Source organism: Lithobates pipiens, unplaced genomic scaffold (genome assembly GCF_037356315.1).
Source record: "Lithobates pipiens isolate NorthernLeopardFrog02 unplaced genomic scaffold, aLitPip1_a1.2 Scaffold_75, whole genome shotgun sequence".
NCBI lineage: Eukaryota > Metazoa > Chordata > Amphibia > Anura > Ranidae > Lithobates > Lithobates pipiens.
In genome coordinates, this window is record NW_027507898.1 from 595,787 (window position 1) to 621,263 (window position 25,477).

A 25,477-nucleotide genomic window follows, 5' to 3' on the forward strand; every position below is an offset into this window, starting at 1 on the left:
ACTATAGTATAACACCAATGCCGCCTAGGAGTGCCCACCTGTGCTGCCTAGGAGTGCCCACCTGTGCTGCCTAGGAGTGCCCACCTGTGCTGCCTAGGAGTGCCCACCTGTGCTGCCTAGGAGTGCCCACCTGTGCTGCCTAGGAGTGCCCACCTGTGCTGCCTAGGAGTGCCCACCTGTGCCGCCTAGGAGTGCCCACCTGTGCCGCCTAGGAGTGCCCACCTGTGCCGCCTAGGAGTGCCCACCTGTGCCGCCTAGGAGTGCCCACCTGTGCCGCCTAGGAGTGCCCACCTGTGCCGCCTAGGAGTGCCCACCTGTGCCGCCTAGGAGTGCCCACCTGTGCCGCCTATCCGTGCCCATTTGTGCCGCCTAGGAGTGCCGCCTATCCGTGCCCATTTGTGCCGCCTATCCGTGCCCATTTGTGCCGCCCATCCGTGCCAGCTATCCGTGCCAATTTGTGCCACCTATCAGTGTCCGTCCGTGTCGCCCATCCGTGCCGCCTATCAGTGCCACTTCATTGGTGCCCATCAGTGCCGCCTTATCAGTGCCCATCAGTGTAGCCCCATCAGTGCCCATCAGTGAAAGTGAAAACGTACTTATTTACAAAGTTTTGAAACTGAAACAAAAAAAACATTTTTTTTTTCAAAATTTTCGGTATTTTTTTATTTGTAGCGCAAAAAATAAAAACCGTAGAGGTGATCAAATACCACCAAAAGAAAGCTCTATTTGTGGGAAAAAAATGATAAAAATTTCATTTGGGTACAGTGTAGCATGACCGCGCAATTGTCATTCAAATTGCGACAGCGCTGAAAGCTCAAAATTGGTCTGGGCAGGAAGGTGTTTAAGTGCCCCGTATTGAAGTGGTTAACCAGTGAATAGCATAGCTGCCACCTGCTGGCTTCCTTAACTATTGGATGGCTGGTTGTTAAGAATCCAGCACCCACAACTGCATATAATCACTTGCCACGTCACTTGCCACACGTTGCAGATTGTCCCTTGCCACGTCACTCATTGCCGATTGTCTCTTGCTGTGTCCCAGAGTCAGGCAGCAGAGAGATGATGTAATCTCTCTGCTGCCCATGGCTGCCTGTACAGTGAGGACGGAACTGCAGGGTGGGCGATGTGAGATGATGTCATCTCTCTGCTCGCCCGCCGGCTTGCTGATTGGCCAGCCACCCTCTCACCCACCGAGACCTCAGCTGCCCAGCCTGCCCGCTCTCCCTCAGCCGCCCGCCTGTGGAGCCACCCGCTCTCACCCACTAACCGAGCCGCTCAGCTGCCCAGCCCGCCTGCTCTCACCCGCTCGTGGAGCCACCCGCTCTCACCCGTCCACTAACTCACCCACATCTAATCTCTCGGGGTGGGGCGTGGGGTGCAATTGCACCATTCCCCTCCCACCCCGGATCCTCCTCTGGTTTGGTGTCCAAAGGCCATTTGATAAACTGTCTGGAATTCAAGTGGTTAAAACAAGCTCACGGCTGCAACTGGCATGCAAAATTTTAAAGCTTGGCTTGTTTGTCATCTTTTTTTTTATTTGATCCCATCTTTATTTTACAAAATTGTGTATTATATTGTTTGTGCACAGTACTCTTTCACTGAAACTCCCAATTTCTATATTTTCTGATAATTGAGACCCTGAAAAATGTAAATAGTGGTAGTTCACTTTATGTCGGAAATTTGCGCGACTTAAATGCATATTATCAGTATAAAAAATGATCGTTAATTTTATTGCACATGAACATAATATATTACACATTGCCTAATTTTCTGATAAAAGATAGATGCACTGAATAAGTAACCTCAAAATTGCATGCGCCCGTGAAAGGGCAAATCGGTATGCAAGATTCAGGTGGCACGCTTAAAAGCCATCAATTTGATAAGTTAGTCTTCAAGTGTGTGCAGTGATATATAATATGTGTAATGCAATTGCCGTTTTTGTACGTAGGGGTTTACAGCGCCCTAAGAAAATATTCATCCCCTTGAAATTTTCCACGTTTTGTCATGTTACAACCAAAAACTTAAATGTATTTTATGGGAATTTTATGTGATAGACCAACAAAAAGTGGCACATAATTGTGAAGTAGCAGGAAAATGAGATATGGTTATTAACAATTCTTACAAATATCTGAAAAGTGTGGCATGCATTTGTATTCAGACCCTTTACTCTGATACTCCTAAGGCCCCCTTCACACTGGGGCCGTGGGTGCACCGTTGGTAAAACTGAGCTGTTTGGCCGCTAGCGGGGCGCTTTACCCCCCCCCCCCCCCCCACGATAGCAGCTGAGAGAGGGTTAATTCTACTGCTATGCTGGCGGTATTGCCGTGCTGCCTTATTGATTTCAATAGGCAGTATACACCGCTCCAAAGATGCTACTAGCAGGACTTTTTTTTTTAAGCATCCTGCCAGCGCACCGCTCCAGTGTGAAAGCCCCAAGGGCTTTCACACTGGAGACACAGCAGCAGCTCTTTCAGGGAGCTTTGCAGGTACTATTTTTAGCGCTGTAACACCTGCAACGCGCCCTAGTGTGAAAGGGGTCTAACTAAAATCTAGTGGAATCAATTGCCTTCAGAAGTCACCTAATTAGTAAGTAGAGTTCACCTTTCTGTAATTTAATCTCAGTATAAATACAGCTGTTCTGCCCTCAGGTTTGTTAGAGAACCTTAGTGAACAAACAGCATCACGAAGGCCAAGGAACACACCAGACAGGTCAGAGATAAAGTTGTGGAGAAGTAAAGTTAAAAAAAAAAATATCCCAAGCTTTGAACATCTCACAGAGCACTGCTCAATCCATGATCCAAAAATGGAAAAAGTATGGCACAACTGAAGACCTACCAAGACATAGCCGTCCACCTAAACTGACAGGCTGGGCAAGGAGAGCATTAATCAGTGAAGCAGCCAAGAGGCCCATGGTAACTCTGGAGGAGCTGCAGAGATCCACAGCTCAGGTGGGAGAATCTGTCCACAGGACAACTATTAGTCATGTCCTCCACAAATCTGGGCTTTATGGAAGAGTGGCAAAAAGAAAGCCATTGTTGAAAGAAGGCCATAAGAAGTCCTGTTTTAATTTTGCGAGAAGCCATGTGGGGGACACAGCAAACATGTGGAAGAAGGTGCTCTGGTCAGATGAGACCAAAATTGAACTTTTTGACCTAAAAGCAAAATGCGATGTGTGGCGGAAAACACTGCTCATCACCCTGAACACACCATCGGTGGCAGCATCTTGTTGTGGGGATGCTTTTCTTCAGCAGGGACAGGGAACCTGGTCAGAGTTGATGTGAAGATGGATGGAGCCAAATACAGGGCAATATTAGAAGAAAACCTGTTAGAATCTGCAAAAGACTTGAGACTGGGGTGGAGGTTCACCTTCCAGCAGGACAATGACCCTAAACATACAGTCAGAGCTACAATGGAATAGTTTAAATCCAAAGCATATTCATGTGTTAGGATGGCCCAGTCAAAGTCTAGACCTAAATCTAATTGAGAATCTGTGGCGAGACTTAAAAAAATTGCTGTTCAGAGGCTCTCCATCCAATTTGACAGAGCTTGAGCTATTTTGCAAGAAGAATGGGCAAACACACATACCCAAAAAGACTTGCAGCTGTAATTGCAGCAAAAGGTGGTACTACAAAGTGTTAACTCAGGGGGGCTGAATACAAATGTACACAGCACTTTTCAGATATTTATTTGTAAAAAATGTTGAATGATTTATAATTTTCCTTCCAATTCACAATTATGTGCCACTTTGTGTTGGTCTATTACATAAAATCACAATAAAATGCATTTATATTTTTTGGTTTTAACATGATAAAATGTGGACAATTTTAAAGGATATGAATACGTTTTTAAGTCCCTATCAAGTCCTTGGGTCAACCTTAATTTAAACTTTTTTTTTTTTTTTTTTTTTTTTTTAACGTGCATATTGATATCACCTAGGGGGCTGAAAAGCCTCATATTGTAATATCATTTTGTCTGACAGGTTATCATTAATGAGAAATCACAGATCGTACTTTGCTAGCTTCTTTCCCAGCAGCCAGGGAAAGGGACAGCTGTAACCGGAAGTGGCAAAGTACATGGTGTTCCTTCTTTCTAGCTAGGGGACATCAGTGAGTATAGGTTTGCTCATTTCCCTTCTCTCTACTTGGAGACACCTGGCTTGTAATGTTTATACTGCATCTGTCATAGGCCTTACTGCAGTGTAAGCAAAAGGGTTAAAATGAACTTTTGTGTATTTATTACTTAAAAATTGTATTTGATAAGCAGTTTGCAAATATCGAGCAACATAAAAAGTCCACCATTTTGGATTTAGGGCCTCTGCTTACAGAAAATGTGTAATTGCTTGGAGTTTTAAGACTTTTTCAAGCAACACTTGCTGATTTTGAGTGAAAAATTTGAAAATCACCGCAAAGTGGTTAAAGGAAGTTCTCTCTCTATTTTATATGCTGTTTGTTTTTTCTAATTATTCTGATGTCTTTTCTTTCAGTAAAATTATTTGAAGTTATAGAAACGGACAAGACATTGTACCTGATAATGGAATATGCAAGTGGAGGTTTGTTGTATTTTATTTTTTTTCTCCTCAATTCTTACTGTTCAATAAATCTGCTAAGACTAATGACAATGACCAATGCATTCTTCACATACCTGTGAACAGTTGATTATAGTTCAACTGCTGCATTTTTTTTGTACTAGTGTGGAGAAGGTTTACCACCTTGTTTAGGTTTTTATTGCAGCATGTCCATTGCATCCCTTACTTTCTGTGAGTTCAATAGGGCAGGAAGTTAGCAGAATCTTTCCAGCGGGGACATAGCAATTTAAAGAGTAACTACAATTTTGTTGAGGGGAAAAAAACCATTCCCCTCTGAGTAAGAGCTGCACATTGCAGATTTTTAACAAACTGCAATGCATTAGGAAGCATTATGATAAAACCAAGTGCCAACCAAAGCTGCATCCTAGGACAAAGCTAACCCAGTTCTGCTGTGTGCATTCTACACATTTGCATATATCCTAGAGAAGTGTGCATAGAAGACTCTATTTCATCCTTCTGTTCTTAAAGGCCACATATATACTAGACGTTTAGCCCGTGTGGGCAGAAGGAACAGGTGCTCCATCCAGCACCGCTACCAGCAAATCTGTTGAACTGTATGGAAGGCTGAAAAATGCAGTGGCTGGACAGTGTAACGAGTGGTACGACTGTTTGCACCCAGGGACAAATGCATGGAACGCAGACCTCGTGTGTTCAGGGCATTAGTCCCTTGGCGCATACAGCCTATAAATGTTAGTGCCACTCGGTGCACTGTCCAACAGTTGCATTTTATTGCCTCTTAGAGAACTAGCTGACTGCTAGTAGTGGGGCTGGACAGTACACCTGTTCAATCCACACCTAAACATAACAATCTCAGGCACAGAGACTAAACCTCCTGTGTGCATGAGGCCTAACTGTTTGTCTGCACGATTGCATTTAAAGACATTAACTTCTTTAAACCACATAGAATTTATAAGAGCTTTTCACACCGAGCAACCACTTTGCCGTTGTTTTAGTAGTGCTATTTAGCTGCTAGCGGGCGGTTTTAACCCCACGCTAGTGGCCGAAAAGGGATTAAATCCACCTGCAAAATGCCGCCGGAGTAACGTTTTTTAGTCGGCAGTATTGCATCGCTGCCCCATTGATTTCAATGGGGAGCAGCGGTGAGTTCACCATTCCTTCACTCCAAAGCAGCTGCTGGCAGGACTTTTTCTGATGCCCTGCCAGCGCACCGCTCCAGTATGGAAGCCCTTGGGCTTTCACACTGGAGTGGATGGAGCCACTTTTTTTTTAGGCGCTATTTTTTAGTGATGTAGTGCCTGAAAAACTATGGCAGTGTGAAAGAGGTCTAAAGGTGTATTTTTATGATTACAAATATTTAAAGCACAGATTTAACTTCTTTAACATTTTCTACAGGTGACATTGCTGCATGTTCTTTTATTTTTCCCATGTATCTTTCATTATTTTCTTTCTAATAAAATTTGTATTCATAAGAAAAACACACTTGCATGCCGAAAAGCCTCTTAAAAACATGCCTTATGCATAAGTGTCAAAAGGCCCTTTTCCTGCATGTATTAGGTCTAGTTCACTCCATTGTGGCTCTACTAGCTGTGTTTGTGTGGGCATGGCGACCCATTCATTTGGGCTGCTATGAAAAAGGTTCTTGCACTATTTTTAAAATGCAGCGGCAGGAAAATCACATGCCCTTTTCTTCCGTTTCCTGCACCTGCAAACTTGCTGCGTTTTGTAGATGTGTGGGGGTGCTTTTAAGAATGAATGGTAACCCTGCACATTTTAAATAACAGCATGTTTTGGCTGCGAGTGATTGCAGGTGCAGGAACAGGTGCGATTCCTACACTTTTAATTGCCCGCAATAGTGTGAACCAGGCCTTAGAGCATATGCACCATGGCCATTTTTTTTCCCCTTCCCCTTCCTCTCCTCTCTGTAATGCAAAAAAAAATAAAAAAATTCACTTAAATTTGTACTTAAAACAGTCACTTAGAAATAATACAATTGAGTATCAGGCGAAGACCTGTACATACCTGCAGCTGCCAACAAACTTGGTTGCTCTACCTGAATTGCCAGGCCATTGACACAGACATACTCCAATACTTGGTGTCAACACTTGCTCTATTGTGATGGGTTACTGTGTCTCATTGTTCAATAATAAAAGTACAGAAGTGTCCTCCTTTCCAGGAGTGACCAACGTTGCTCATCAGAATACTCCAAATTTGGGCACAGTGGTAGGGCTTGAAAGGCTACTGCAAATATGCACTTTTAGGTGCCTGAACTGCTTTATCTGATAGCAGATTTTCTTTTACAATAATTGTTTTAAACTGCTTTATTTAATAAATACAGTAACACATCATTGTGCGTGTTACTACAGACTCATAGGTGTGGACAGGTCCTGAGTAAATGCGATGCAGTCACTGCAGATTTAAACATAAATAGTGCGGAAGCTGGTGCCTGTGATCACTATGGAGCTAATTTAGCTGTGAAAAGTGAGTGTTCTCATATTTCTGTGGAGCCACATCCAATTTGCATCGCGCCCCCCCCCCATATTAAAATCGCCAATTCAGATGCTGCCCTGCAGCTTGAATGTTTTATCTGTCTCTACATCTCTGAAATCTTATGCTTGGAGCAAGAAGAAAGGGGGCTTACACTTCGTCATACCTGCTGAGCAGAGAGGGGGGTGCCAGAGTAGCCTCCAGGTGCGGCACTTGCACTTTGGTCTATGGCAGTGATGGCGAACCTTGGCACCCCAGATGTTTTGGAACTACATTTCCCATGATGGTCACCTACACTGCAGAGTTCATAAATATCATGGGAAATGTAGTTCCAAAACATCTGGTGTGCCAAGGTTCGCCATCACTGGTCTATGGTGTAGACCAGTGCTAGCTCTGAGGCATAGGTCCTGATGGCAGACTAATGAAGCTAATTACATGAGCCAGGTTGATTTTTCCAGTTGCCCTGGCAGCTGCCATTTGTCCAGGCCAAGAATAGGGTCACACAAGGTTTTCTCTATCTGTGATTAAATTGCATTGGTGCTGCCAGACAGGATGGCCTCCTTCTAAAATGAGCACTTATTTTACTTTTGAATTGAGTTAATTCAGATCTCTGCTCTATGAAGTGTGTTTACTGTGGGTTTTCAATGAAACATTTACTAGCCTGAAATGATCAAATCACATTCTGTTTATTTACCTAACTTCATAATCTCTTTTTAGGTGAAGTTTTTGATTATTTGGTTGCTCATGGAAGAATGAAAGAAAAGGAGGCACGTGCAAAGTTTAGGCAGGTGGGTTTAGCGTGTTTATGCTGCCATGTAACTGATCTGTTTTCCTGCACACTGGTTATAGATACAATTTACAATGAATTGCAGTGGACCTAAGATCATTTTATCATTTTGTCATGAAATAGTATAGTAGTAAAAGCCAGAAAGCATCTTTGCAGTGACTGTTCGCTGCGCTTGGTAAGTAAGGTAAAGCTCTGACAATTACTCATACAATACTTTACCCAAAATAATTTTATATAATTTTCTTGAGACAGAGCTTTCTTTTGGTGGTATATAATAACCACTGGGTCTTTATTTTGTAGTATTCTAAAAGGAAAAAGGTAACATTTTGATAAAAAAAATTTCTTTACTTTCTGTTATAAAACATACCAAGTAGAATAAAGTTTTTAAAAATTTAGACCAAAATGTGTTTTTAATTTCTTAAAAACCCACCATGGCAAGTGTTTTATCACATGTCAAGTTCCATCTCCCTACTGCAGGCTTTCAGTCATGGTGATTTGAGGTGATGGTTATTTTAAAATTGCAGAGCACTACATTTTTTTGCATGTAAACCTACTGAAACACATTGCAAACAAAGATGGCTGCAACTCGGTAAAAAAAATGGCAAAAAACACACTGCAAACACATTACAAATGCGTGTAAATGCGCATGCAGAACTGCATACTGGACACAGTGATTGCTTTAACGAACCCTAGTCCTGTACATAAATGACAACTTTTGTTTTAGGCTACTTTCACACGGAGGAGTTTTTCAGGCGCTAAAGGGCTAAAAACAGCGCATGTAAAGCGCTTCAAAAATGCCTCCCCTGCCACCCAGTGTGAAAGCCTGAGTGTGAACTTTGACACTGGAGCGGTGTGCTTGCAGGAAGGGAAAAAAGTCCTGCAAGCAGCATCTTTGGGGCGTTGTGGGAGCGGTGCATACACCGCTCCTAAAAAAACCCCTGCCATTGAAATCAATGACCAGCGGCAGCTAGCAGGGGTTAAAAGCGCTGCTAAAATTATGGTAAAATGCCGCTAAAAATAGTGCCATTTTGCGGCAGATGCTGTACTGAGGATATATACTCTTCACTACAAGATTGAACTTGCTATGTACTCCACTTTGAAAGTAGACACAAACTAATATTGTTGCTTCAGTCCTTGGTGACGATTTACATGTCACTTTCTCCTCAGATTGTTTCTGCTGTGCAGTATTGTCACCAAAAGTTTATCGTACACAGAGATCTAAAGGTAAGAAGTTATTAGTGTAAGTAAAGATATTTATTTTTATTTTTTTTACTTTGATTTTCTTGTGACTTTTCCTATGGAATTACATCATCTTACAATTCTGCTCTATTAATAAATGCACTGTGTAGTTAAATGTGACTGAGCATTAATAAATAAAAAAAAAAAAGATACAAAAATGCAGCTACATATGCCCTTTTGTACTAAAGATGCTCTAATAATTCAGACCCAGGGCGTTTCCTTATTGCCGCAAGGTGAGGCATGATGTAAAACGGCAAGAGAAAATAGAGAGAGATTATTTGCCTCCATATGCATTAGATTTATAGCTTTTTACAAAATGTATAGCTTCCATTTTTTTTTTTTTATTGAATCTTTGAAAAAAAAGTTCCACCCTATGGAACTCTTCACATGGGTGTCCAGTCTGTCGGGCAGATAACAATGGATGCACATCCAAGCTAGTTTATGTCTGCAGAAAAGAACGGAAATGATCTGCGTCCTTTTTTCCCTTCTTTGTAGACCTAAACGGATGCCATCCATTTGTGTCTGTATCATTTTGTTAGTTTTTCGGCAAGAAACAGGTTTTTTATTTATACTTTTGTCACCCATGACTAGTTCCTACAACATCATAAAAAAAAGTATAATGGAAAGTGATGTGAACTGAGCTGAAGACTGATGTGCAAACTGTTGAAACCTGAATCCGTATTCATTCATTTTTTGTTTTATTTTTTCCTTTGGAAAAAACATGATGGAACTAATACCCACGTGAAAGGACACTTGGCAATGGTCTCCACAGTGCAAACCTTTTTATGGCCCCTTGCACACGAACGGACTGATTAGGTATGCCTGTCGTTTTTTCAGGTGGACCCGATCAACCCCTCCTATCTCATCTGTGGAGCGGAGGGTGTAAATGGACATGTCTGTTTACACCCACCGGCATCACATTCAATATGCTTAAAACAGGTGGATGGGGATCCCTTTTCTGTTGATCGGATCAGGTGGCATTGGGTTGTAAACGGACAGGTGGTCTGTTTACATCTGACTGCCCATAGAGGAGAATTTGCTGTGTCTGCTCTGTGTAAGTGGGGTGGACACGGACCAGCCATCTGCCTGCTCAGCAGGAATGGGCAGACAGATGCCCCGTGTGGAAGGGGGTGGTTGAATTGAGAATCCGAAAATAAGTAGATCCGTTGCACTTATTTTGAGTTAAAAAAAAATAAAGGAATTGTAATGGCCAGTGCTGATATGCTCATTTCTTTCCACTTGGCATTAGTTAGATGTTTCTGAGAGCATTCTGAGCTCATTGACCAATTCACTTGACTTGCCTTTGACCGCCGCCTAACCTGCTTTTGGCCTACTTCAATCTGCTTTTGTGTCCCTGCTTGCATTCTGCTTAGGGTAATGCTTCTGTAAAATAAATGTATAAAATTGTGTGTATAAAGAACTTACTGGAGCTGTTTTGATCAGCTATGTTTGTATGCAGTTGCAATGTATTGAACACCTTTATCTTTATGATGCATTCGTTACGCATGAACTGAAGAGATGATGTGATAAAGGGTATCTTTATCCAAATCTCAGAACCCCAGTCGGGGTTTTCTTGCTGTCCGAGTCCTGCTGGAGATTTCACTTTACTTCCCGTCTTTGTCAAATGTCACTTTTTAACAGGAAGTAAAAAGAGAACTACAGAGGGGACCAAGACAACAATAAAAAGAGCGTTGAGGTTTTTATATTCTTTTAGAAACATGTTCTATCACTTCCTTCTCTGGTGAGACTGGAACTGAGGGAAAATCCTATTGGTAGTGTCACAGATGGAAAAATCCTTTCAGAGTTTCTAATTTTCCCTATTCTGTCCAGAAGCGCTGACTAGAGGATGCACTTTTAAAGCCTTCTATTGCTGGTTCAGTTTTTTACAGTATATTTTATTGGTGTATATATTGTGTATTCCCACATCTCCTCTTGCTTAGGCGGAAAACCTGCTTCTGGACTCGGATATGAATATAAAAATTGCTGATTTTGGCTTCAGCAACGAATTTACTTTTGGAAACAAGCTGGATACATTCTGTGGGAGTCCGCCATATGCAGCCCCTGAACTTTTCCAGGGAAAGAAGTATGATGGGCCCGAGGTGGATGTGTGGAGTCTCGGAGTTATCCTTTATACGTTGGTCAGCGGTTCCCTGCCTTTCGATGGCCAAAATTTAAAGGTATTTTGCATTTTAAATAAAAACAAAATCGAATGTGCTTAATTGCTAGGATTTTAACCTCCCTGGCGGTACGATTATTTCGGATTTTAGGTGCTAAAAGCGGTACCATTATTTTGCATGAAAATTTGGCGTTTTATATTGTAGTCCTGCAATTCTTAGGAATAACTCTCTTAAATCTGTCCAAACCAGAGTCTAGCAGACATCCCGGGTATGATAAAGTTTGAAAAATTAAATCATAAATTATAATATAATAAATAATTATAAATAATTGTACCAAATAATAATATAACAATAATAAAAATTATTCAATAATGTAATCAAATCAAAAACACTGAAATTTGCTCAGTTGCAGAATTGTCACTGTCATTACTTTTCAGTATTTGATGACGGATCTCCCCACAAATCGCTATCGCTCAATTCTGCGAGTGATTCTAATTTATTATCGCTGTTTTCTAGCTGGTCTAAAATCATTTTTGATGTAAAATGACAGTTTTGGTTGCTATGGGCAATCTCCAGTTTCCAGGCATAAAGAACAGTTTTTATTATATAAAACTGCATGCCGGACACTGGGCAGACCACTAGGGACAACGGGGATGTGAAATATTTACATACAGCAATGTAATCTGTAAGATTACATTATACTGTATGTTTACTGTTTGTTTCACTTTTTGAATTTGGCGCCGATCTCCGTGCCCGTGCGTCGCAACGCTCGCAGGGCACGGAGATCGGCGATGTAATGCATCGAGCGAGACACGGCTCGCTCGTACAACGGGGAGACAACGCTGGATCCGAGGGAGAAGGTAAGTAATCCTCCTCCTGGATCCAGCGATGCAGTCCCGAGTCTGACTCGGGGATACCGCTCTTGGTATAAAAAATCCACCCCGAGTCAGACTCGGGAATACCGTCAGGGGGGTTAATGTAAATAAGATAAGATGGTAATATATTGTGAATACCTAAGTGTTAAGCTTTATTATGCCCATTTCATTTAGTAGGGATAGAATATATTGTAATTTTAATATGTTAATATTTTGTGAAGAACTTTAGAGATTGTACTTAAAATGGACCTACATTTGCAAGGTCTGCTGATTTATTACGACACCTCTTCCCTTCTTTCAACCACAAACCCTCTAGGTGATAAACTAGGCTTTCCTTAAAGCTGGCCATACATGGATTTAAATTTGTCCGGTCCCTGCTGAATCAGCTGAATTCAATCCATGTATGGGCAGGCACATTGTGCACAAGTCTATTGATCGACTTGTGTACAAGCAGCCTGTCAGGTTTTTCTTGAATGATCAGTGTCCTAGGATATAACTGGCAACACTAATCATTGTATTCTGACAGTGGGGAAGTCTCCCTGCTGTCAGAATACAATACCACAGCAGGAGGGATTCCCCCATCCACTTCAAATGTGTGGATGGGGAAATCCGATAATTTTTTTTCATTTAGCCTGCGAGTTGAACTAAAAAATAAATAGTCAATGTTTGTGCTGCCACACTGCTTTTATGCATGGCACCACCATCCTTCTGATAAGAGCCCAGGAGATGCAGGGTAGCCTATATTTCACAAGAAAATACTAGAGTGCTGTAATGTATCCTCACCATGCGTTCCCTGGGTTGATGGTGAGGGATGGCAAAGGGGGGGGGGGGGGGGGGGGAGATAAGTGGACCTTTCCTTAGTGGCAAATGCTTGTATATAGTTGACTGTTCTCTGTTGGGAGCAATTCATCTATCTGTTCTAACTTTTTGTTTATCTCCAATTCTGAATACTGACAATACAGCAAGGTCAAGACCGCTATGATTGATTCCCTGTATTGGTTTTCACCTTCAGTTTCTAAAGCAGTGTGCAGGTTTTTTTTTATTTTTATTTTTTGAGACAAGCATAAATGACGGTGGAAGGTCAGAAATAATGTTAGAAATCTTTTCTGTACTGAAGAATTATGTCATGGGTTTTTAAAAGCATACAGTGCCTTGAAAAAGTATTCATATCCCTTGACATTTTCCACCTTTTGTGATGTTACAACCAAAAATGTAAATGTATTTTATTTGATAGACCAACATAAAGTGGCACATAATTGTGAAGTGGAAGGAAAATGATAAGGCTCCTTTCACACTGACGATCTGTTCAGGTCCGCCTGTCAGTTTTTTAGACGGACCTGAACGGACACTCTATAGAGGTCTATGGAGGGACGGATGTCAGTGGTAACATGTCTGTTGACATCTGACCCGCTCCGATCCGAAAAAGTGTGATGGAGGAAAAACCTATTTTTCCATCCATCATCTGATCGGGTGACAACTGACCCTACGTTCCGTCTTCATCCGATCCCCCATAGAGGAAAACGGTGCTCTGACAGGTCCGTCCCTGCAGAGACAGACCTGTCATCTTCCTGCTCAGCGGGGATCGACGGAGCGTTCCCCGCTGAGCAGAGCGGGCTCCATACACGGACACGTCCGTGTGAAGGAGCCCTAAATGATTTTCAAAGTGTTTACAAATAAATATCTGAAAAGTGGGGCATGCATTTTTATTTAGCCCCCCCCATAGTCAATATTTTTTAGACCTTTCACAGCAATTACAGCTGCAAGTCTTTTTTAGGGATGTCTCTACCAGCTTTGCACATCTAGAGTAAAATTTGTGCCCGTTCTTAGTTGCAAAATAGCTCAAGCTCTGTCAAATTGGATGGAGCGTGTCTGAACAGCAATTTTCAAGTTTTGCCACAGATTCTTAATTGGATTTAGGTCTGGACTTTGACTGGGCCATTCTAATGCCTTGTACACACGGTCAGGCATTCCGACAACAAAATCCGTCTCATTTTTTCCTATGGATTTTGTCCTAAACTGGTGTTGCATACACATGGTCAGACAAAGCTGTGGGAAAATCAGATTGTTCGGAATGTGAGGATGTTCGTTCGTTATGATGGGACTATGTTGAGGCTAGTAGCCAATAGCTTTGGTAGCTTTGGTCGTGGCGTTTTGTCCGATCGGAATTCTCTACAAACAATCGGAAAATGTCTGATCTGATTTCTTTTTTTTTTTTTTGGAAAGTTTGAGATCCTGCTCTCAATTTTTTTTCAGTCGGAATTTCCAACGGAAAAAGTTCGATAGAGCCCACACACAATTTTCTGACAATATAATCCAATCGGACCTTTTCCGTTGGAATTTCCGACTGTGTACAAGGCGTAACACATGAATATGCTTTGGTCAAAACCATTCCATTATAGCTCTGGCTCTGTGTTTAGGGCCGTTGTCCTGCTGGAAGGTGAACCTCCGCACCATTCTCAAGTCTTTTGTTGACTCTAACAGGTTTTCTGCCTTGTATTTGGCTCCATCCATCTTCCCATCAACTCTGAGCAGCTTCCCTGTCCCTGCTGAAGAAAAGCATCCCCACAACATGATGCTGCCATCACCATTTTTCACGGTGGGAATGGTGTGTTCAGGGTAATGTGCAGTGTTTTCCATCACACACACTAGATTTTCGTTAGGGGTATCAGAGTAAAGGGGGCTGAATACAAATGCACGCCACACTTTTCAGATATATGTAAACATTTTGAAAACCTTTTATCATTTTCCTTCCACTTCACAATTATGTGTCACTTTGTGTTGGTCTATAACCTAAAATCCCAATAAAATACCATTACATTTTTGGTTGTAACATGACAAAAAAAATGGAAAATTTCAAGGGGCTTTGAATACTTTTCTAAGGCAATGTATCTCTAAACAGAACTTTTTTTTATTTTATTTTTTTCTTAGTTTTGCATAGTGGGGTAATGGTTAGACTGGAGATCATCATCACCTCTTCTTTTTTTTTTTTTTTCCTGGTGACCAGAAACAAAAAGGGTAAAATCTTAGCGTTCCTTCTGGTGAAAGTAGATGCGTATACACCACTACCCTACTTGAGCACTTTTGCTATAACCCCTTAAAGTAATTTTCAACATTTTAAAATGCAACTCCATACACTCAGTTTGGATGAATACCAGTTGATTCCCTTACCTATCATTGATGAGGTATCTTGTTCACCTAGCAACAATACCATAGCACATTTCAATTGGAATGTTTAAAGTGCCACTTATCACAGTTGGCGTCACCACATTAGTGACGTGTTCTTTGTTTATCCATGAAAGACCCTGTCATTGTTAGATGAGATATGGAAACTGTAACCAATGTATCTTTTAACTTGAACTCTGAACTACGAAACACTTATAATTATCATTTACTTAAACCAATGTATTTACATATGTTACATTTCTTGGTGAAATTTTTTTTTTAGCATTGGTCCAACGCAAGAGGTGAGGGGAAATCTTCTAATGGGGACAACTTTGTAAGCGGGATATGTCCCCACTCTTGTGTATATTTCCTCTAAGGGTCCTTTCACACTGATAATTTTTTGATGTGCTTTTGAGATTTAAAAAGCAGAACAAAAATTCATGGAAATTGTATCCCTTTTAATCCACTGGCACTTTTTACACCAATGCACTGTGGGTACGGTGTGTTTTTAAAAGTGCTGCATTTTTGGTGCATGTTTGAAACAAAATTTAGGCACAAAGATTTGTTTCTCTTGGCTTTACTAAAGTTTATGGAAATGGAGAAAAGCGCCCACAATGTGTTCTATAGTTCTTGGTAGTAAAAGCTTTAAAGTAGTTCTAAAGCCTCAAGGTTTTTATTACCTTTGTGCATTGTAAAAATAATCTTCTGGGTACAGTTCCCCCACCCCCCCATACTTGCCTCCAGCGATGTGCATGAGAGCAGTCACTTTCCCCTCATTTGCTCTCACAGTAGTGTGAGTCAATAACTTCTGATACTGTCAATCACAGCCAGTGAGCCAATGAGGAGAGAGTGGGAAGCGGGTCACTCTGATTGTGAATAGAGGATGTCTAGGCAGGCTATCGGGGGGGGGGGACTCAGCAGGGGAAAGGTGCCAGAAGCGCTGGTGGGTGACCCAAAAAGAGGATCGTGGCTGCTCTGTGAAAAACCTTTGGTAAGTATAACATGTTTGTTGTTTTTTTTTTTTTTTTTTTTTTAAATGCAAATCTTGCCTTTTAGAAACACTTTAAATGTAATAAGCTTAAAGGCATTTCTCATGGATCCCAGTACAATTTTTCTATTGGGGTACTAGGTTTGCAAATCTTTAAGAACCCATGATGTATAAAAAGAAAGGGGCCTTGGCATGCCAACCCAATACCTTCTGCCCCAAGGCTTACAAAGAATGCCCACCATCAAGTTAGCAAGATGTAGGTCAGGTTGGGTAAGGCCCCATGATGGTAGTACATGTGCTTCAAAGTCTTGGGTACAATATGTGATAGCCTGGCAGAGCTGCCATGGCTTTGTCAAAGTTGGCAAGGTAAAGTATCCAATGCAAAATTTGGTAAACTAATGTGCAGGAATATTTCATGAGTTTTGAACAATTGTGGAATCCACAATGGGAGTGAGCATCATGTGCTCAAATGCATATCACGCAACAGTCAATATACACATTAGTATGTACAAAGTCTCATATTCGCAAAACAAAATGTTTGCATCTAGTAAGTTCAAGACATAAATTCCCATATGAACAGGTTTTTTTTTTTATACTTGAAGATCTCTACACTCTACACATCTAGTGTTTGGGGATTGCATATGCACAACAAGCAGATCACATTGATATACTTGGGCATAACCGAAGAAATGGTTTACTAAATTCAAATAGATTGTTAATTTTGCAAGGGAAATGACACTGAGCAAGGGAATTTTCCCAGAGCTATATGAATTTGGTGCAGTTTCAAAGAATGCCCAATCATTTCATTTTTGCTTGCATTTGATTGAATGATAGAAGTCGGCCACGCTTCACCTCATTCACTAAGGGAGAATTCCCTTAAAAAGTGCAACTTCCATTTTAAAAAGAATAGTCTATTTGCATTCAGTAAATCAACCTCGGCGTGTTTGCAATCGGCAAAGAAATCTCACATGGCCAGTCTCTTGGTCAAGTGCATGGCTTATAGTTTCACTTTAAGTACACAACATCAGCATTTTGTAATGCAGGTTTCTCTAATCCAAATAAATTAAATGTAAAGGTGCTGCGCTTATGGCTAAAGCTAGTGTCAATAAAATCCATATCAATGTTGTGAAACAAATGTGAATGTGTTTGCCACTGACAAATAAAAATTATGAATGGTGTGATCAAAAATCACAAAGCATCAGTATTCTAAAAAAAAAAGTTAATGTTGCAAAGTAAACATCAGCAGCACCTTTATATTTAAAATGATTGTAAAGTCTCGTGTTTTTTTAAAATTTATTTATTTTATAACAAACCTGTTCTACTTACCTACTCTGTGCAGTGGTTTTGTGATTTTTTTTTTTTTTTGTGGTTTTGCTGCTCCTGGCCCCTCCTTCCTGTCGAGTACCCCCCCACCCCCCCCCCCCCAGCATGCAGCTTGCTATGGGGGCCCCTGACACAGAGCTGTTTGGCCCCGCCCCTCTCTCTCCTGATTGGCTAAATGACTTTGACAGTAGCGAGAGCTAATGACACCGCTGCTGTGTCTCAACCAATCAGGAGGGAGAGTCCCGGACAGCTAAAGGACTTGTGGACATCGCTGCATAGAGATGGGCTCGGGTAAGAGAGGGCTGCTACACACAGAAGGCTTTTTATCTTAAAGCAGTGTTCCCACCCAAAAAAATAATAAAAGCCAGCAGCTACACCTACTGCAGCTACTGGCTTTTAACAATAGGACACTTACCTGTCCTGGAGTCCAGTGATGTTGGCACCGCAGCTGATGTTTGCATCAGCTGTCGGGTGCTGCCGCCACCATTGCGGGTAAGGGTACCCGGCAGTGTAGCCTTATGGCTTCATGCCGGGAACCCTACTGCGTATGTGCGGGGCCCACTCCTCTCTTTCTGGCCCGGCAACAGGGAGAGGAGGAAGGGAGCCCCACGTTGATGTCACGGGCTGCGGCCCGTACGCCCAGAAGTGGGAACGTATTACCCCCCCCCCCCCCCAAAGGTGCCAATTGTGGCACCGGAGGGAGAGAGGAGACAACTTTTGGGTGGAACTCTGCTTTGATGCATAGAATGCATTAAGATAAAAAACCTACCTTTACGACTCTTTACTTGAAGGACGAATTTGCTCTGTTAGTGTTAGCATCTAATTGGATTGTTACTGAAGCGCAATCAACATACCTCTATATTTATTCATTAATCCAATTGATGGGGTCTTGTTTCTTGCTACTGATTTAGACCTAGAAATTTCTAAGGGCTTACCCTTTTATAAGCATAAATCATGTTTGCAGGTCAAATATCCTTTTTTAAAATGGCATTTTCATTACTGCCCATTTAACCTGCTGTAGATATCCCTGCTTGCTCCAAGTCAGTCTTGATGATGCCTGGTTAAAAAAATAAAATAAAAAATCTGTTCAATGCTAAAACTGGTCACCGTTTAGGTTTCAAGCAATATTTTATTCCATCTCTTTCAGGAGCTGCGTGAGCGTGTATTGCGTGGTAAATATCGCATTCCTTTCTATATGTCCACGGACTGTGAAAATCTGCTAAAGAAATTCCTCATATTAAACCCAAGCAAGAGGGGCACACTGGAGGTAAGGAGAGCAAGCTTTTAATCAATGCACATTTTCAGGATTTCCTAATTCTAAATCTAAGATAAACTTGTCAGATCTTTCAGTACAGCTAGTACAGCAATTTTTAAAGTGGTTGTAAACCCTTACAACACACTTTGACCTACAGGTAAGCCTAAATTAATGCTTACCTGTAGGTCCAAGAAATATCTCCTAAACCTACACGGTTTAGGAGATATTTGCCGAAAGACAGGCACCGCTGTCTACGGCGCATGCGCTGTAGACAGCGGTGCGCAGGCACGCGCATGCGCGGGAGTCACGTCATCGCGGCTTCGCCGAATGACATCGGCGGAGCGGCGAGACCCATGAGAAGATGGATGCTCGGACTACAGGGGACAGCAGTGACTTCGCTGGCTCCTGTGTCAGGTAAGTGACACATAATGGACTACTATGCGATGTGATACATAGTAGTCCATTATGCTTTACCTTTGCAGGGAATGAAAGAGGAAGTAAACTCATCAGGATTTACTTCCTCTTTAATGTTCATAGCTTTGAAATATTAATCAGTTCATAAATCAGGATTTTGTTATGAACAGGTACAATATGATCTGACCACCTTTAGGCAACATGGTCTCAAAGGTTCTATAAACTTACACACTTTACTTGGCCATACAAATTAGAAGAGGTTTCCTAATGTACCAAGTGATAATTTCCCCAAAGAGAAATTGACCTGAATAGTGGATCTCCTGTTCATGACTAAGTTAAAGAATGTCAGAAGAACCCCCTATGTTGTTTGAATTCTTTTGACAGCAATACGATTTGATATTTGCACTGTTAAGGTAGGATATGGACCAGGGTGCTGTTGCCAGACAGATGGCATATATGATTAAGTCAGTTATGGAGTAGTAATATTGTGAATGTTGATCATGATACAACCATGTCAGAGTACATGTAAATTTGTTTATCATTTTTCTCTTGAGCTATTTGAACACTTGAGAATTGTAAAGCTAATTTCTAAAAACGTAAACAGTCATTTTTAAATGCAAGTGCATGTTGTGTGCCTTTGGTCTGATATTAGTAATGTTTGACAAGGCCACATGAATTATTGTTGTGAATATCTAAAACTGCTAAATATCCAGCTAGCAACTTGTTAGACTTTCCATTGTTCTTCCTGTATTCGTTAAAAATTTGAAAATGGATACATTTTTGCTGTTTTCTACAAACATATTTTACAATGGCGTGAACAGATTTGTTGGTACTCCTAGAAGCAATTATAAATAATTGGGTCCTAGTGATAGTTCAGACTTGGCCATACACCCTGTGGATTTCCTCTGCTCAATCAGCACTGCAGGCTATATCCAGCAATGCTGATTAGTGTATTCTGACAGCGGGGATAGTTTTCCCACTGTCAGATTGCAGTAGCTCAGAAAGGATTCCCCTATCCGCCACGAGTGTGTGAATGGGTGGAATAGAGTACTCTTTTTTTTTTTTTTTTTTTTTTTTTTTTCAACCTGCTGTTTGAATAAAAAAAGGCTTGTGTGTATGGGCTGCTTAAAGCAAGTGAAACTTCCGCTTATCTGCTCCCTCCCCCCATTATTCCCCCTCCAGTGCCACATTTGACACCTTTCAGGAAAAAGGAGGGGGACACAGGTACCCCTTTCTTACTTCCGGGAGACTGTGCCACCTGGAAGTGGGGAAGGGGAAGTTCCGCCCTCCTGTCCAGTAAGAAAGCACGGCACGCTTCATGCATTGCATAGTAGGAAACTGGCTGTGAAGCCAAAATGCTTCGCTGCCGGGTTCCCTTGCGATGAATGGCTGGGGTGCCGACATCACGGGCCCTCTAGAAAGGTAAGTGTCCATGTATTAAATGTCAGCAGCTACAGTATTTGTAGCTACTGCCTTTCATTTATTTATTTTTTTCCCAGGCCAAACAGCTTTGTGTAATTGGTATCACACATCTTCAATTTTGTAATAGTCGTTCAGCCTTTTTAAATAGAGCAAGGTAGTCACTCTGCTGTTTGGTGTAATCTGTGCACAACCCTGAACATGGGCCAGAGACAGCAAAGGAGGGAGTTGTTTGAGGAGATCAGAAAGAAAATTATAGACCAGCATGTCAGGTAAAGGCTAGATCATCATCTTTAAGCAGCTTGATGTTCCTGTGACTACAGTTTCAGGAGTGTGGAAATTTTGTAAAAAAAAAAAAAAAAACCTACTTGTCCAAGGGACGAACTCATTTTAACTAAAACCGTATTTAAATTTGAGGTGCTTTTAGAAATGTCTGGGGCTTTTCAAAACAAAAGGGGTGTTATGGCGACTTTAAACTATAATGTTTTTAACATTGGGCTGTTTATCCCCTACTCCTTTCCCTGCCTGTCTCCAACACCACACCCAGGGACTAGCAGGGAGGGGAGAGACCTTGAAGTATGGCAAGAACTGATTGGGTGCTTGTTGGGCTCTCTTAACACCCAGAAGTCCATCTGCTGAGCTAGTAAATGAATCACCGACCCCCAGTGGAAAAAAAACTTTATTCCTTCAGGTTACACTCGCATATGGAAGAACTTGGGTGCTCAGTACAAGTGCATGCTGGGCAGCCAAAGTAAGCTCTGGTGTCTTCTCCATTAAATGTTAAGTTCACCTTTTTAAAAAAAAAAATAGATGCACTTTTTTGCAGGTAAAGCATTGCACCAGCGATCAGCAGATCTTAACAGCAATGTGGTAGTTTATTGAGAACTACGAGCTGACATCCACAAAGGATGTTGGTACTTGTAGTTGATTCATTTACAGAACACCCTGAATGATGGTTGCGTGTGGGCAGAGCCCACTTGGCCGAGGTCTTGTCAAAAAGTGACAGCTGGTACAGGGAACTTCTCCCCATATCGCTGTCACACAGAGGGCCTAGATCACAGAGCCACTGCAGAAGCAGGAACATGTTACATGTTCCTCTCTAAAAACAGGTGATTTCTTTGCCTGAAGAGTACATAAACCCTCCAAAACATATATTTTTTTCTGAAAGCAGACGCCCTAGAGAATAAAATAGGGGTAGCTACAATTTTTTTTTTTTTTTTTTTTTTTTTTTTTTATGCCGCACAATATTACCGCAAAGGTCTAGGAAATGCTATATTCCAGTAAAAAAACATACTAAAGTTAATAGTAGGGGGCACAAAAGCGCAATAAATTACCCATTTTCTTTTTTAGTAAAATTTAAAAGCCGAGTGTAATTGGATATTCCACATGTCAAACCTTAAATTTGTGTCCACCTGTGAAATGGAAACAAATGTCAGAACCTATATGTTCGATAGGTGACGTTTTAAAAGCCCCCTATATGTCATCAGTTTAGTGTTATGGAGGAGGACTGGTGCTAGAATTATTGCTCTCATTCTGACGTGCGCAGCGATGCGTAACATGCATCTCAATTGTCGTTTGCAGGTGTATGCGGCCCAATGTGTGTCCGCTCTTCTCCCTCTCTTATACCTGGCGGCGTTCTGCTATGCTGGCCTCTGGCCTGCAGATGGGCAAGCGATGCCCGAGATGCACAGCAGAGGGTGGGGGCATATTGACATGGTGTTCCTTTTAAAACATGTTAAACAGCATAGTGCTTGTGCAGTGTTATTTGTCCCTTTCTATGTTATAAAAATACCTGGCTGATCCTGCCTGTTCCTGTGTCCTCCTATGGGAACTGACAACAGTATTTGTTGCTGCTGATCCATGATACCTTGGTTGGTTTACGTACCTCTGTCATCCCACTGTGTTCAGAGTCTCTTTCCTCCTTTCCTCCCTTCTATCTGTTGCTAGTGGGAGAGCCATATCCTCCCCACCCCTCCAGCTACTATTACAAATTTAGTGATTACAATACTGGCAGCCCCTCTGCAATAACAAGATATACTGTGCAGGGTCTTTGTTTTTTAAAATCATGCAGCTAAATACCTTCTTTCACATAGCCCATGTGTGATCTCGTTACCTCCTGGCTGACGTCCGAGGGGAAGCTCTGCCCTTCCCGCTGTAGTCCTCAGATCAGTCACATGACCACACACTGGCGATGTGAAAGAATTTATTTATTATTTTTTTAAATCGTGCAGCTAAATACAAAGACTCTGTAGCAACAAGATATAATGTGCAGAGGGGCAGCCAGTAATTGTAATCACTAACTTAACCACTTTTAAGTTTAAAGGGTATTTTCACTTTTGCAGCTAATTAGGATAACTACGGTATATATTTTCTGAAAGTCCCATTTCACATAGCGTAACTTTAAAAAAAATATTTAAAAATTGCAGTTTTTGCTCTTTTCTGGATCTTCTAGCAAGGAAAACATTCTACTTAGATCTCTATTATTATGAGGGAGATTGGCAAGCTGTTTTTACTATAATTTAACCCTGTCTAGAGGCAGACATCTCCTCAGTTGTACTAGATTTGAACACTATCTTAACAAAGGGTTAAAACCTTTAGGAGCCAGGCTTGGCGGGTGCAAATGCTTCCCTGGGAGGAACTGAAATCACTTGTTTGCCCATAAAAGTTGACCAACAAAACACTGGTTAAGGGGTTCTATCATTTTGTGAATATCCTGCCATTTTTTTTTTTTTTTTTAATATTGTGTTGAATTAAAAATCAATCTGATTTTAATGAATGCAGAATAAACAATTATGCATGGCAATTACTTTTGTAGGTTTCAAGTCCCTTCAGAGAAAATTGTAGGTTCTGCTTTTGTGGAAGGACACCAACAAATTTATTCACAGTTGTGCATATACATTATATGGGCATATACATTGTATGCGCTGAAGTTATAAGCTTTATTATATATAGTGTGTGTGTGTGTATACTGTAACACTTACATTTTGAAATGCCAGTTGGTAGATTTAAAATTACTGACTGATTTACTTTGGTTTTCTTCTTTTAGCAAATCATGAGGGATCGTTGGATGAATGTGGGACATGAAGATGATGAGTTGAAACCCTATATAGATCCAGTTCCAGACTACAAGGATCCTAAAAGGACAGGTCTTACATTTTTTCTTTTTAATTGGCAGAATTCTCTGAGGACTGTTCACGCTAGAATCCAGTGTGAAAAGTGTGTGGGAAAATCGAACTACCCTTGCAATCTGATGGGGGGGTCAGTGCAAAGTTAACACCCCAAACGCAGGTCGCAAACACAGTGCGTTGCCCACACCAGATCACAAGTTACAAGACTACAATGCAATCTGATTGCTGTGCGTTTCAAAAAGTAGTGCATGCACTACTTTTGGTGTGGTCCGATTATAGCCCATTCAAAATGAATGGGCTGAAATCGCAATGAACAGGACTGCATGTGAATTGCACAGGAACAGAATCGTATTCTGTGGGATTTACATGCAGTTCTTAGTGTGAATCGGCCCTAAATCATTTGTAGTGAAAAAGTTTGTGGTATCCAAGTGAGCTGAATTATAGATAAATATGTGAAGTGAAGTCACAGCATCACAAGTGTTAGGCTTTCTCCCAAAGGAATAGGAGCAAGGCACCAAATACATTTTTTATTAAATACACTTCATAAGAAACCACTTTTTACCTGTTGTCTCTACAACAGATGAACTAGGTTGAGACAACAGATGATGTGTACATATTACGATATTAAATCAAACTTTGTAGTGTTGGATAATTTATGCCCACTTACCTCCATTCTACGATCTAGTAATTTCTGGCCTTTGTTCGGGATTTATTGTAATTGGGGGTTGCTTGTAATCACTGATAGTGAAGTAAGGTGGTGTTCTCCTGTAGTGGTTATAGGATCACTGTAAGTTATTTATGGAGATTCTGTTCTGAATATGACAGATGAAGCTGTCATGGTGTGCTTTTAATTTTGAGTGCAGTGATTTTCCTATTTACAAAAATCCAGCTGCACAATGATTTGTCTAGCAAAGATGTTGCCTATGGCAGAATTTTGCATTTAGTGTTTTCTTTGCAGCAGATAAAAAGATTATTTTTATACTTTTTCAATCTATTCTAAAAGCATTGCGTGGCTATAGACCTTGTTCGGAAGTGCATCATGGCCTAAAATACCGCAAGTGGAAAACATTGTTAGAATAGGACCAGAGTAATGAAGCAATGTAGGTATTTGTGCCAATTTACTTATTCCTTTTTTTTTTCTACACAGAATTGATGGTAACTATGGGCTACTCCCGAGAGGAAATCCAGGACTCTCTTGTAAATCAGAAGTATAATGAAGTCATGGCCACCTACCTGCTGCTTGGGTATAAGTCATCTGAGGTACTAGGCACTCAGCATTTTTGCATTTTTTCTAAATGTTTTAAGGGAGTTCTCTTTCTTGTAGAATGCACAATGTTTTGGATATTTTCAGCTCTGATTTTTTTTTTTTTTTTTTTATGATGGCCTGCCTCTTGACAGGCCATCGCAGATAAGTAACACTAGCTACGCTAGCAATGTTAAAAAAAACTCAGGGTGGGAGATGTCTTCTTCTTTTTTTTTTTTTTTTTCTTTTTTTTTTTTTAAAGCACAGATGGGGCTGGGGGACACCAGACATGGCTATCCTAGCTTCCAGGTTAAACAACAAACTGAGCAAGTTTGTCCCCAGGTACATGGATCCTCCAATCTTAACAGCAAATGCTCTGGTAGCTCAGTGGGATCGATTCGACCAGAGATAAGCTTTTCCTCCTCTGAAACTCTTTTCTCACCTGCTCTGCAGAATAAAGATGAAGGGCAAGTCTGGTGATGCTAATCACTTCAAACTAG

At 41.2% G+C, this 25,477-nt stretch overlaps 1 protein-coding gene across 9 annotated transcripts in view; it reads left to right on the top strand.

Annotated features, from left to right (window-relative positions):
- LOC143959439 (serine/threonine-protein kinase MARK2-like) overlaps positions 1–25,477 on the top strand; it is a 219,411-nt gene that overhangs the window by 143,035 nt on the left and 50,899 nt on the right. For all 9 annotated transcript variants that reach the window (XM_077468087.1, XM_077468091.1, XM_077468092.1 and 6 more), the window contains exons 5-11: positions 4,481–4,546; positions 7,745–7,815; positions 8,982–9,038; positions 10,994–11,230; positions 18,666–18,785; positions 23,653–23,752; positions 24,882–24,994. In XM_077468087.1, coding sequence (XP_077324213.1) covers positions 4,481–4,546; positions 7,745–7,815; positions 8,982–9,038; positions 10,994–11,230; positions 18,666–18,785; positions 23,653–23,752; positions 24,882–24,994 — 764 coding nt within the window. The remainder of the gene's footprint in view (positions 1–4,480; positions 4,547–7,744; positions 7,816–8,981; positions 9,039–10,993; positions 11,231–18,665; positions 18,786–23,652; positions 23,753–24,881; positions 24,995–25,477) is intronic.